This window comes from Salvia splendens, chromosome 18, assembly GCF_004379255.2.
Source record: "Salvia splendens isolate huo1 chromosome 18, SspV2, whole genome shotgun sequence".
Taxonomy (NCBI): domain Eukaryota; kingdom Viridiplantae; phylum Streptophyta; class Magnoliopsida; order Lamiales; family Lamiaceae; genus Salvia; species Salvia splendens.
Window position 1 is genome coordinate 19,177,888 of NC_056049.1, and position 12,293 is coordinate 19,190,180.

Below are 12,293 nucleotides of genomic sequence, written 5' to 3' on the forward strand. Positions count from 1 at the left end.
GAGTCGACCTCTCAGAAACCTTTCAAATAAACCTCCCGGACCGGTCAGTTGTGCAACAAAACCTCGAGTATAACTTGCGCTCTCTCTACACCGAATATGAAACCAAGTATAACACCACTCACCAAGTCAGAAGACCCCCTCCTCCACAACATAACTATGGCTTTGCATTTCAAGCCGATTATGATGACCCCGACGCGCAATCCCAACTAGCCGACCTATACAACTACAGCACCGGCGGAAGGTCCTCAGGTATGGTCAGTGAATTAGATTTATATTTTGAATCACTCTTTTCCTTTGGTGATGAAGGTCCTACTCCTCCCGCCCAAATCGACGTCCTCGATTGGTGGGGAACCCACGAGAAAGATTTTCCCATCCTTGCTTCAATGGCCAAGGAGATTTGTTCTGTTCCGGCTTCCACCGTCGCCGTCGAGTCCGCTTTTAGTGTTGGCTCGCGCGTTTTGGATGAATCAAGAAGTAAGCTCTCGGCGAAAAATATGGAAGTCGTGATGTTACTTGATAATTGGGCCAAAGCTGACGTCCGAGAACAAGAAAATGATTGGAATGATCATCAAGAGGGATCACAAGATGAATTCACCGGGGATGAAGATTAGGCCAACCGTCAACCGCCGCCGGCCAAGCCAAATAGGTAAGTAAGATAAGAGAACTACGTGGACTTTGATTCCCTAATGCAAAATGAGCAATTGGGATACATAGGCACCTCAACTTAAATTTTTAATTTAAGTTGAGCTCAAGTCCTTTTTCTTTTATTTCTTTTTTTTCCCATTAATTCCTACTTTAAAAATATGCAAATACAATTACATAATTGTATTTGTATATACTCTAGTCGATGAAATATATTTCTCTATACAGCTAAATGAGGGAAACTTTTGACAATTCTACTATAATTGTTGATTGTTAGACGAAACTCAACATTTAAAGTTGAATTGCTAAAGGTGTCCTTAATTTAGTTATGTAGAAAGATCTTCTTCGCCGGTTAAGAGTATATATATAATACACTTATACGTTTAAGAACTTCAACGTCGTTTCTTGTCATTTGTAATTAGTTCTTCACTAGTAGTCTCATTTGTATTTAAATTTTGTTTAAGACTTCAAGACCGCATTATGTTTTCAATTTGTAATTGTTGTAACTTGTAACGTGTAATTTGTAAACATGCTATTTCAATAAAATTGCAACTTTAGCCGTATTTTTTTCAATTTTATTTACTCACATTTCATACAAAAACAAACTTGAAAAGTGTAATGTAATTTGATTAAAATTGAAAAGTTGAAAAATGCAAAAAAAAAATAAAAAAAAAATCGTCGAACCGGCGATTCAAGCCGAAAACCGGCGGTTTTGAACCGCCGCGTAAACCGCCGTTTTTTTAACCGGAACCGGAACCGCCGGGAGCTAGGCGGGCCGGTTCAGGTTCATGGATATCTCGACCCTTGACCCGCCGGTTCGGGCCCGGAACCGGCGGTTTCTGACCCTTGTGCATGCCTATCTATACTACTATTTTCTGTCCTACAAAAGCAAAAAGGGTAGAGAAAAAAAGACACAATGTCAATTTTATTCATATTCAGAAATCTCCACATACCGGCTAACGGCTTCAGGATTCTCCGATGGCTATCATCAGCCCAAGTTGTGCGTACAAATCTCGTTGCTCCTCGTAGCTGAGGTTCATCATTATCTACACCAACACGACAAGATAGATCATTCACAATCACGCGTGATGGCAAAACATTATGCATCACTTTACCTGATCAATGATAATCTCCAGTGTTAAGTTCTGTGGCACAACAAATGACTGGTGATAGATGTACGCCAAAACAGCCATCACCATCTGTGTAAACAAAATATATCCACCTCCTCAAAATAGTTTGGAGCGATTTTTGAATCGAGAGTTGTCACCAAAATAAATAAAAAAAAGATTAATTTTTATTTATTAAAAAAACAGATTTGGTCAGGGGTTAAACCAGAACTGGACCATTGACCGCGGTTCCAGGCCGAACCGGAACCATGAAATAGGTGGTCCAGCTATGGTTCAAAAAATTTCGAACCATGAATTGGGGGTTCAGTTAAAACCGAAAAAAAGAGAATGCTGGTTTTGAACTGGAACTGCACCGGCCTGTTCCGGTTGTACCTTCCATGGAACCAGAACCGGTGTTTTCCAGCCCAGCGGCATCACTACCCCTACGTGTATTTCGTGATAAATTCACCTGGCAGTCCATTCTGTCAGTAATCCCACCGTGACCAGGAATGCTGTCACCAAAATCCTAAAAAAGGAAAACAGAAGCAATAAGGTATCAAAGAACTATTGGACTTTATTAGTTAATCTTTGATAAAATGAACATTATACATACGTTAGTTCGGAGCTTAGAAACAAAATGATATCAAACCTTGATATTGAACGCCCTTTTGAAGCCGCTAGCGAAAAAGCCTCCAAAAGGTGCTATAATCGATGCAAAGAAACCAAGGCAGAGAGCATGCCATTGTACTGGCAAAATGGAAATCTCTTTCCATGAGAACTGTGAACATATTAAAGTGAATATGTTACAGCACAATATTGTCTAAAAATGTCAGAAATATAAAATGTGTACATGATAGTAGCAATAAAAGATTGTTACGAATTTCATGGTGCTCATTTGACTGCAGGAAGGCTAATCCAATAATCCGATGAGGAAGAAATACTTACCCATTCAGGAAACCACTCTGGCAGAGTGAACTCCTCGGGTTTAAACAGTGTACCAGGATCACAGTGAAGCCAGCCAGATGATAAATCCTACATATCATCAGAAATTGAAAGACACGCTAGGTTTTCATTTCGACTATGACGAGGATGAGGATAAACATATAGATTAAAAAAACGCTATCAGACTCTTTCACAGGAAAAACAGTCTGATGTCTAATACTTATGAGACCATTTGGAATGTTGTTTGCAAGTAAATATGGCTATATCACCTTATTAACAAGAATACCATTCCAGCAATTGGACAACACGACAGATTTTGTTCCCAAAGAAAAATTTACAACGGCAAAAAATGAATTTAAATATTAAGTTGAATACTATAAGCTAACAATTACTCCCTCCGTTCCATGTTAATAGAGTCATTTTTCTATTTTGGGAAGTTCCAAGTTAATTGAGTCATTTCTATTTTTAGCAAAAAGTAATTCTTCTTTTTACTTTATTCTCTCTTCATCTCTCTTACTTTACTCTCTCTTACTTTTTTCACCATCCATTTAACACACTATTCTTAAACTCCGTGCCGAAAAGAAATGCCTCTATTAACAAGGAACGGAGGGAGTACCTTTCTTGGGCAGGTCAACCATTGAAAGTGGCCCAATACATTAGCAAGCTGGAAAGCAAGTGAAAAAAAAATTCTTGTGAATTATAGTATTGGACGTTGAAACCAAGTATAAATTAACAAATAGATTTTTCACTTTGTCTGTTAGATGGATTGATGCTTACGAAGAAGGCTGAAATGACAGTAGCAACAGATGCTCCGATGAAACCCTCCCATGTTTTCTTTGGCAATAGCTTGATTAAAGGAGTTTTCCCAAAGAAAAACCCGAAAATATAAGCAGCAACATCGTTGATAATGATAAGCGATGCTGGAAGAAGGAACCTGCACAATTGCCAATCTGCATCTGAAGTTCTTTATCCAAGTCAATTTCCAATGATGTAAACATCAGATCTCAGCATATCTTCTTGTCGGGACCAATTATTAGAGCTAGCAAGAGGAGTTGCCAAGAATGGAAAAATCAAGCATGCAAAAAAGGAATCCAGAAAGAAGCTTCAATGAAAAAGCTACCGAAGAGGACCAATATAAAATGAGGTATATTGTTTAACTGAATATGATCAACATAATTTCGCATAATATGGTGTGATTAAAATGCTAAACAGGACAAATGAAATGATATTACCAGAAAATTCCTTCAAAGATATTTGCTACGGTAAATGCTGACTGAGTGAACACCACAATCAGGATCATATGTGTCCATGCAAATTGGCTAAATTGATACTTGTACATCTTCTTCTTCAGTGTAAGAATGAACCACACGGAGCCTGAATTCACCAAACTAAGATTTCATTAGTGGATGACAATATGGAGACACATAGAACCAAGACTTTTGTACCTAACTGCAATATACAAGAAATAACACGTAACCATGTGATACTTGATAAATTTGCTCACAAGTTTATACAAAACTTTGTCTGATGCAACAGTGTTCACAAGCCTCTGACTGAGAATGCGACCGTACACAAATAACATCGCTGTGAAGAAAAAGTGCCTGAAACATCGAAGAAAATCTTAAAAATAGTCCCGGAAGAAACACAAAGTATCAAACAAGAACACAGAACATAAGAGTCCGTTGTGAAACAAAGTATCACACCAATTTAAGATCCTGAATCCCGGAAGGCGCCTGTCTTCAGATGCTCTCCTAAGTAAATTGAACAGCTCCTTGGCCATGAAAATCTGGATAACTACCACCATTGCCCAGATATACAGGTGCCCCATGTATATTACGAAGGCGAATCCTCCAATCATCCAAACAGTTGAGTATGTGCGGATCAAAAACAACTTGTACTTGTTACGGTCATTAACAAGCAGATTGTCGCCATTGGATTTATCAACTTCCGGAAGGGCCTAGAGTATCACGCAAAAGCAATGTGGCTTTTCAAAAACGTAACTTTCGATATGCAGTCAAAAAGATAAACTACTCCAAGTTGAAAAACTTCTACATTCGACATAGCAAAGAACCATTTCCATCGACGTATTGTCCATAAAAGATTAACTGACCTCAGTGGAACCTTTGCGCCGACGTAATCGCGCAGTAGGTGTAGATGGGGCCTGGATCCTTTTGCATATTTCTCAGGGCCTTAAAATCCCACGAGATATGTTAAGCAAACATAAACACTGCCAAAAGAAAACAAGCACAGCTCAATTAGTAGTCCTGATTCTATCAGCTCTTCCTGTATATTAACTACTTCTATCTAAGTAACAGATAACATTAAGAGAGTAGAATAAAAAATATGAAGATGTATCAACAAAATCACAAACTCTGAGATGATGAAAACAACCAACATAAACAACTATAGATATCTAATAACCGAAAATCAAATTCTGCGATGCACGAGTATAGTAGCAACTAGCAGTTGAAGAATCCAGCATATAAAGTTTGCATCTTTATGAGAAAAAACAGAAGTCCTAGTAAATTGTTAGTACAAAATTCGAGAAAAGCCCAGCTGGAATGCATGCAAACATTTCTTGTGAGCTGAAGGATTTACCTCCAACAAATTCTGACTAAAAGAGAATAGGAAGAAACGGGGTAGATTACAGGGCGACCACCATCTTCTTACCTTGTTTTCAGAAACTGCGGAAAATTTTGGGGGAAATTTCTGATTTTTTTCTGAAGTGAGAGTTTGGCAATTCTTTCGGAAGGTGTAGGAGAGTAATAGTACTACTATTTAATTTGTAATTTAAACACTATTTTTTTAAATGATTTTCAGCTTGTGAAGTAAAATTAGTCCTCCCACCGTCAAAAAAATAGATCATTTGGCATAACTTTTAATATAGAATTGATAAAGTAAGAGAGAAGGAAAAAAAGTAAAAGGGAAGTAGTGTTAGTGGAACGTGGGTCCATATTATTATTAAAGCATCTCCAATGATTTTCGGCCAGCCATAGCTCAGGCACAAACTCCTCCTGCCACATCAGCAGCACTAAAAACTCCTTCTGCCACATCATCAGGACAACCAACTAGACAAGTAATAGGCCAGCCATAGCTCAGCCACAATAAACAAAATTATAAAAAATAAATAATTAACAATCACACAAAATACGGAATTAAATTTACGACACAGATACGGGAAAATTCAATAATAATATTAAAATTAAAAAAAGTACATTAATTAAAAAAATTACATTAATTTAAAAAAAAAACTGCCTCCGCCTCACTCCTCGTGGCTGTCGTCGCCGCCGCTATCCAGGACACCCAAATCTGCGGGATCTGAGCCCGCGTCTGAGCCCCCCAACTGTGCCGCGGCTGTATCCAAATCGACCCGCATGCTCTCGAGCATTAAGTGAAGAAACCTCTTCTCCACGGGGTCAGTTGCCGCCCTCCATTCGGCTAAGGTCTTGTCCATCTGAGTCCGCGTTTGTTGACGCGCGAAGAAGGCGAGCGCGGCTGTCGACTGGCCAACAGGGGGGAATGCCGACTGGACCTCCTAGCACCCCAGGTCGACCCCCCTCGCTGCCCGTTGCGCCCGCCTTTGACCAACAGGGCGAGTGCGGCGAGTAAACGATGGAGGGGACGGGGAACTCCTGAACATCCTCGGGGAGGTCGTGGGTACCGCCGCTGCTGCCGCTGTAATCACCGGCATAGTTCAGTCGCTGCTTCTTCGGCCAGCCAGCATCGACACCTGCCCAAAACTTCTCGGAGTTCATCAGCACATCTAGCAGTTCCAGTAGGTGAACTCCCTATACAGCCTTGGCACGGGGAAGGCCTTCTCCGCTATCCTCCTGCAGTCCTCGTCAGTTTTGCCACTCGTCTGCATGAGGAGGGCGTTGGTGTACAAGCCCGAAAATCGGGAGACCGCAGCCCTGATTCGGTCCCACGCCTTCTGACACTCCTCCCCAGTGTGTGGCCTCCCCTCCGGGCAAAATGTCTGGTAGGTTGTTGCTACTTTAGCCCACAAGTTGAAGATCCTCTGATTGTTTGAAGTGAGGGGATCATTGCAAACACTCACCCACGCCTTGGACAACGCGACGTTCTCCGCATCCGGCCACTTCGTCCGTGCCGGGCTGTCGTCATCAGCCGGCTGCGACGACTCGCCGACCCTTTTGCCCTTCCACTTGCCCTTCTTCTTTGGGGCACCCCGACCCCGCCCAACTCCCCCCGTTTGAACGGGTGTGTCCGCAACCCCGAGATCTATCCCCAACTCCTCTAAGGAGAAAGTCTCAAACCCAGTGAACTGCGTCTCCGATGGGGTCGATGTGTGCGAAGAACCAGTCGAAAAATCAAAACTGGGGTGATAGACGTTGTCCCCCCCCCCCCCCCCGGCGTCCCCTGCATCTCGGGCTGCATCCCCGGCTGCAGCCCCGGCGTCCCCTGCATCACCGGCTGCAGCCCCGACATCATCTGCATCCCGGGTTGCATCCCTGGTACCCCCTGCCCAGCCGGCATCGCCTGCCCGCCCGGTACCCCCTGCCATCCCGGCATACTACCCCCGGTTGCCATCCAGGGCATCATCTGCTGCCACGGGTACATGTTGTAGTACCCGGCCATCGAACCCCATCCACCTCCCACAGGTACCATGGGAGTTTGAGACCCGCTCTGAGTAGACTCGTTGTTGTTCTCCATTTCGCGTTATTGCCCTTGTACAGAAATTAAGATAGAGATAAAACAAGTGGTGCGAATGAAAATGACGTGCAAATCGTGTATATATAGTGTTTCGAAAATTAAATAAATAAAAAAAAATTCCGCTGGCCAATCGGTAGCCTGCAATGGCGGCCAGCCGATCGGCAAGCGCCCGAAAATCGGCGTGCGCTCGCCGGTTTTCTCGCCGATTTGCCGCTCGCCGCCTACAATGGTTCGACGAGCGGACCGGCCAGCGCCGGGTATCTGCTAGCCGGTGCGCTCGCCTCCGTTGTGGATGCTCATAGTATTTAATGGCATAAGTGGTAAATAAAATGATGTGTAGGGTTATTATTTTGTTGAAAACTTACCATAAATAACTGTAATTTATTTTTTTGTGGACGTCCAAAAATGAAAAATGTGATATATTTTTTGTGGACGGAGGGAGTATTTCTTATTTAATCAATCATCTGTATTTATGTAATGGTTAAAATCAAAATTGATGAGATAAAATTATAAATGTAATAACAAAATTATGGTATGTCGAAGAAGTAGAGTTGTTTTAAATAACTTTCAAATAGAACGACGTGATTTTATCTAAAAGATTTATTGTTTGGTTTTTACATTGATTTCCTTATGTAAGTTATTTTCAGAGTTGTTAGTAGAACTGCAAAAAAAACTAAAAATTTCTAGCCTAGGATGTATTAAGATATGGAGCGGATCTCCTACTCCACCATTCATGATACATTCCTACTCCATCTCTCACAACTTAATAAAATAATCTCACCATCACTTAACCATCACTTACATGTTATAAGATTATTTTATTTATTTTATTAAGTTGTAAGAGGTGGCATAGGAATGTGGCACTAATGGTACCATACCACCATTTTAGGCTATTAGATCTAAAAATCGCGTGTTTGCCAAGCTGACATGTGAAAGCATTTGCCGAATCAATAAAAAACTCGGAGGGATAAAATAGGAAATCTCTAATTTTACTTTACCAGATTGCAATATTATTCATTGAATATTGCAGTCCAATACGCTAGACTACAATCTATAAACTGCAATGTAGTATTGTAGTGTAGCATTTATAGTATTGCAAGCTACGGGACACTTTAAGAGGTGGTGTTATTTTAGCACACCGCAGCCTTATATTCAAATTAAAAAAAATAATTTAAATGACAATTAACTTTTAAATTTTCAGTAAGAAAATATCAAAGTGCTTTACATTCAAATATTTTAAAGTCCTGTTAATATCGCACAATGACTGAAATTCAGGGATACTGACAATTAAGCTTGTAAAGGTTTATTCATGAATAAAAATTTCGATATATTGTTGTAGGGGGGGTTTTGAAAAATGGACTTCATTGATATTGGATGGCCTATGGCGAGTAATCATATAAAAAATTCACCAAATAGCAACCAAAAGTTGTTCAAATCCAAGCAAACCATGCATATATTTAGACAAGAGACTCAAGAAAAAATAAGTGCTCGCAACCATAACGTTTCCAAGAATTACTTGGGCAATGTCAAGATCACAAGCTATGCAGTTCAGTACATTTGCAAGGAAAACAGCAAAAATAGTTTAAAAATCTCAACAAAGAAAAAACACAAGTATCACCAGGCTCTAAGAAAAGGAAAGAAAGATAAAAGCTTAACCATCCTTCCTTCCACCAACAGAATCCTCACTTCAGAGGAATGAACCTCGACGAGTGTGTGGCACCGATACCGGGCCTACCATGCTTGACGGGCTTGTACGATATCGAGAACTCTGCAAGGTAGTGGCCAATCATCTCAGGCTTGATTTCAACTGGATTGAAGGTCTTGCCGTTGTACACTCCAAGGACGCTTCCGATCATCTCAGGGACGATGATCATGTTCCGGAGGTGGGTTCTGACAAGGGCAGGCTTTTCACCAGCAGGGGCTTCAAGCTTCTGCATAATTCGCAATATTAACCCTCGTTAAAGAAACATGTGGGAGTGAACCAAATGAAAGTTAAAACTTATTAAACCATCAGGTTAATGTCAAAAGGGAGTATATGCAGGAACCAAATAAACTCCCAACAATCACTAGAAAACAATCACGAAAATAAAGATCACTCACAGCTTTCCTTAGCTTCTTGATCAAAGCCATCGGCTTCCTGTTCAAACCTCTCTGAAACCTGCCCATTTGCAAGTCTATATTTAGAAAAGAGTTCCGACTATAAATAGAGAGATCCCAAATGCAAGGATAAAATCAAATTAGATACCAGCGTGGAAGTTCAATGACATAAAAGCATTCAACATATAATTGCAGCAAATCAGTCATTAAAACTGATAAATAAGCTGGTTAACAATACCATACAACACTATAGCTCATGCATAACAAAACGATCTCCCTTATGAATTTATATGCATAATCCAACGGCTAATAAGATACAAGCATTGAAAACGGATTAACATAACAATCAATTCAACATAATAATTCAAAACTGTTAAAATGAACAACCACATCCTCAACCCAAATAATAGTTGATCTCCAACTCCGCATTATCACAGATCTAAGCATACAGTTTGCACATGCCAATAAAGTTAAATAAATTCAATCACATTTCCAAACAATAAAAAAAGTTTCGTATATCAACAAATCTACTCAAACATATTTTCCCCAAATCTCATCGGCTACTAAAACTGACTTCCAAAACCCTAGAAACAAGAGATTTCACAGTAACTATAAAAAATAAAAACCTCCGTCTTTGGCGAGCGCTTAAGAGCTTGACGAGCTCATCAATTGGCATATCAAGGAGCGCATCGAGATCGACGCCTTTGAAGCTGAACTTCTTAAATGTCCTCTTTTTTGGCTGAGCCGCTGCGACATCTGGATTAACGTCAGCCTGAGAGAACACACAAAGGAGAAAGTAAGGACGGAGACGAGAAATAAGGCGGCGCGGCGAGGAAGAGATTCATACCATTGCTGCAGAAGGCTAGGGTTTTTCGATGGGGGAAAGAGAGATTGTGGCCATAAAAAATTGAGGGATTTTATAAATGGGAAAACGCTCTGGGCTGCTTATGGGCCTTATTTAGTCGGTCCAATGCCTGTTTGCTAAATACTACCGAAGCGATAAATCTTAGCCCTAGGCTAGGCCTGTCAAAATGGATATTGGCTATTGGATACCCGATATCCAAACCAGAAAAAATCAAGTAATTAAATATCCGAAATTCAATTTTCGGGTTTTGAATCGGGATCGGGTATTGAGAATTTTGGATCGTCGGATATCGGATTACCCGATATCCGATCGGGTACGGGAATAACCCGATTTTAATACTAATTTGCCTAGGTACCAGTGTCTTATGATATTCTTACTTATTTACAAACCCGATTCTCCGCTTAATATTATAACTGTTCATAGTCACAGGTTTTAAAATAATGTAGCATTAATTTTAATTTTAAAAAATTAAAGGAATTAAATATTAGGATTAGTGTACTGAGTTACTGTTACTAAGTAATTAAAATAATGTATAAATTTTATATTTCTAAAAGTGTGCAGTTATTTTATCTTAAATACTATGTCAAATTTATATTAAATTCGAATTACATGATTGTATTTCTAAAAGTTTGTAGCTAATATTTAAAATAAAAAAAAACTAAAATCGAAATTGAAATTGGGACTGGATACCCGATTATTCGGGACTGGATACCTGAGTCGGATATCCGGGTATCGAGTACTAAGATTTTGGAAAATTCGGGATCGTATATCCGAAATTTTCAGATCGGGTATCTGCGGGTACCCAATTTGACAGGCCTACTCAGCCCATTTAACATGGATCTAGTATAATAAATTAATAACAATATAAGGGAGTAATAAATCAATATATATCATTTTTCTTAATTCCCGAGCCGACGAGTAGGCTGACGTGTCGCGTTCTGATTGGCCAACGGCAATGCCGTTGGCTATTTTCTTTTTCTTTTTTTTTAAAATTTGAAAAATATTAAAAATTCAATTTTAAATAAAAAAAATTATTTTCCCACTTCCCAATAAATATATCCGTTTTTTCTCTACTTTAAATTTATTTTTTATTTTTTTATCCCAAAATTCACATTTTTATCTATAAATACCCTCATTTCCACCCAAAAAATTTTACACCACACTACACAAAACAATTCTCTCATCAATCCTCTCTAATTTTTCTCATCAATTCTCATCTAAATTCTCACTCTTTCACTCTTGAAAAATATTTCCGGCTCCAGCGATCACCCCTCCGACTCCCGCGGGTGGAACCACGAATGGTTCGGCTCATCGTCATTCCCTAATCCGGATACGGATTTCTCGCCTGTCCTCTAACCCAAGGTTCGCATATTCCGGGTGGCTACCGGCCTTACCCGGTGGACGAGTAAGATGCCACCGAGGGGCAATATGGGTGGGCTCCCGAAACAGGCACGGGAGGGAGCACCTCAATGCCACCCTCGTCCCAAATTCCGGAGGGTGGTTCCGGTGCTCCTCCTCCTCATACCGGTGTTCGTGTTCGTACTCGTGGCAGTACCTGTGACCCCATACACTCCGGAGGAGATGGAGAAGTTATTCAAAGCCTATTTGGAAATCTCCAAAGATGCGGAAACAGGTACGAATCAAACCGGGGACAAGTTTTTGTGGAGCGTCGCTCACCAGTACAATGTCAGCTGACTGGATGGAACCATCGAGCGCAATGAGAGTATAGTGAGCAATGCCATCGGAAGAGCCAACGAAGAAATCCAAAAGTTCCAGGGGTATTACCTCCAGGAATAGTGGTCGGCAGGGAGCGGCATGAGCGAGGTCGACATCATCACGGCCGCCATGTGGACCTACCAATCAATTCACTACAAACCATTCAGGCATCTCAACGCTTGGCAGCAGGTGCGTCATCATCCGATGTATAAGGGAGACGTCGGATCCTCCTCCAACTCCTCCAGGCAACGGCC

The 12,293-nt window shown here is 40.6% G+C and overlaps 2 protein-coding genes across 9 annotated transcripts; both read right to left on the reverse strand.

Moving 5' to 3' along the window:
• Nucleotides 1-1,379: 1,379 nt before the first annotated feature.
• Nucleotides 1,380-5,496, reverse strand: LOC121777205 (phosphatidate cytidylyltransferase 1-like). 8 transcript variants are annotated; one of them, XM_042174384.1, is made up of 12 exons: nucleotides 5,361-5,496; nucleotides 4,801-4,917; nucleotides 4,394-4,647; nucleotides 4,136-4,291; nucleotides 3,923-4,078; nucleotides 3,468-3,624; nucleotides 3,307-3,354; nucleotides 2,694-2,780; nucleotides 2,398-2,526; nucleotides 2,218-2,274; nucleotides 1,758-1,841; nucleotides 1,380-1,688 (listed from the first exon to the last, which is right to left on the reverse strand). In XM_042174384.1, exons 3-12 carry the CDS (start codon nucleotides 4,546-4,548, stop codon nucleotides 1,608-1,610), a joined length of 1,110 nt encoding a protein of 369 aa, XP_042030318.1. In that variant the 5' UTR covers nucleotides 4,549-4,647; nucleotides 4,801-4,917; nucleotides 5,361-5,496; the 3' UTR covers nucleotides 1,380-1,607. The 8 variants fall into 8 exon arrangements, with proteins under 8 accessions (XP_042030318.1, XP_042030317.1, XP_042030319.1 ...); XM_042174383.1 differs by having other exon boundaries at nucleotides 5,289-5,434; XM_042174385.1 differs by lacking the exons at nucleotides 4,801-4,917; nucleotides 5,361-5,496 and having other exon boundaries at nucleotides 3,923-4,064; nucleotides 4,195-4,291; nucleotides 4,394-4,438.
• A 3,335-nt stretch (nucleotides 5,497-8,831) lies between these two features.
• LOC121777509 (40S ribosomal protein S15-4-like) lies at nucleotides 8,832-10,403 on the reverse strand. The gene is made up of 4 exons (XM_042174785.1): nucleotides 10,306-10,403; nucleotides 10,085-10,230; nucleotides 9,462-9,519; nucleotides 8,832-9,292 (listed from the first exon to the last, which is right to left on the reverse strand). The coding sequence occupies exons 1-4, from the start codon at nucleotides 10,306-10,308 to the stop codon at nucleotides 9,044-9,046; spliced, it is 456 nt and encodes a 151-aa protein (XP_042030719.1). The 5' UTR covers nucleotides 10,309-10,403; the 3' UTR covers nucleotides 8,832-9,043.
• Between the last annotated feature and the right edge of the window lie 1,890 nt (nucleotides 10,404-12,293).

Coding starts and splice junctions, on each gene's coding strand:
- LOC121777509 (XM_042174785.1), bottom strand. Junction 9,520..10,084: donor AGCGCTCGCCAAAGACGGAG/GTTTTTATTTTT, acceptor GCAAATGGGCAG/GTTTCAGAGAGGTTTGAACA. Junction 9,293..9,461: donor TCAAGAAGCTAAGGAAAGCT/GTGAGTGATCTT, acceptor CGAATTATGCAG/AAGCTTGAAGCCCCTGCTGG.
- LOC121777205 (XM_042174384.1), bottom strand. CDS start 4,548: ATGATTGGAGGATTCGCCTTCGTAATATACATGGGGCACCTGTATATC. Junction 3,355..3,467: donor CTGTCATTTCAGCCTTCTTC/GTAAGCATCAAT, acceptor CTTGCTTTCCAG/CTTGCTAATGTATTGGGCCA. Junction 1,689..1,757: donor TGGAGATTATCATTGATCAG/GTAAAGTGATGC, acceptor GTGTTGGTGTAG/ATAATGATGAACCTCAGCTA.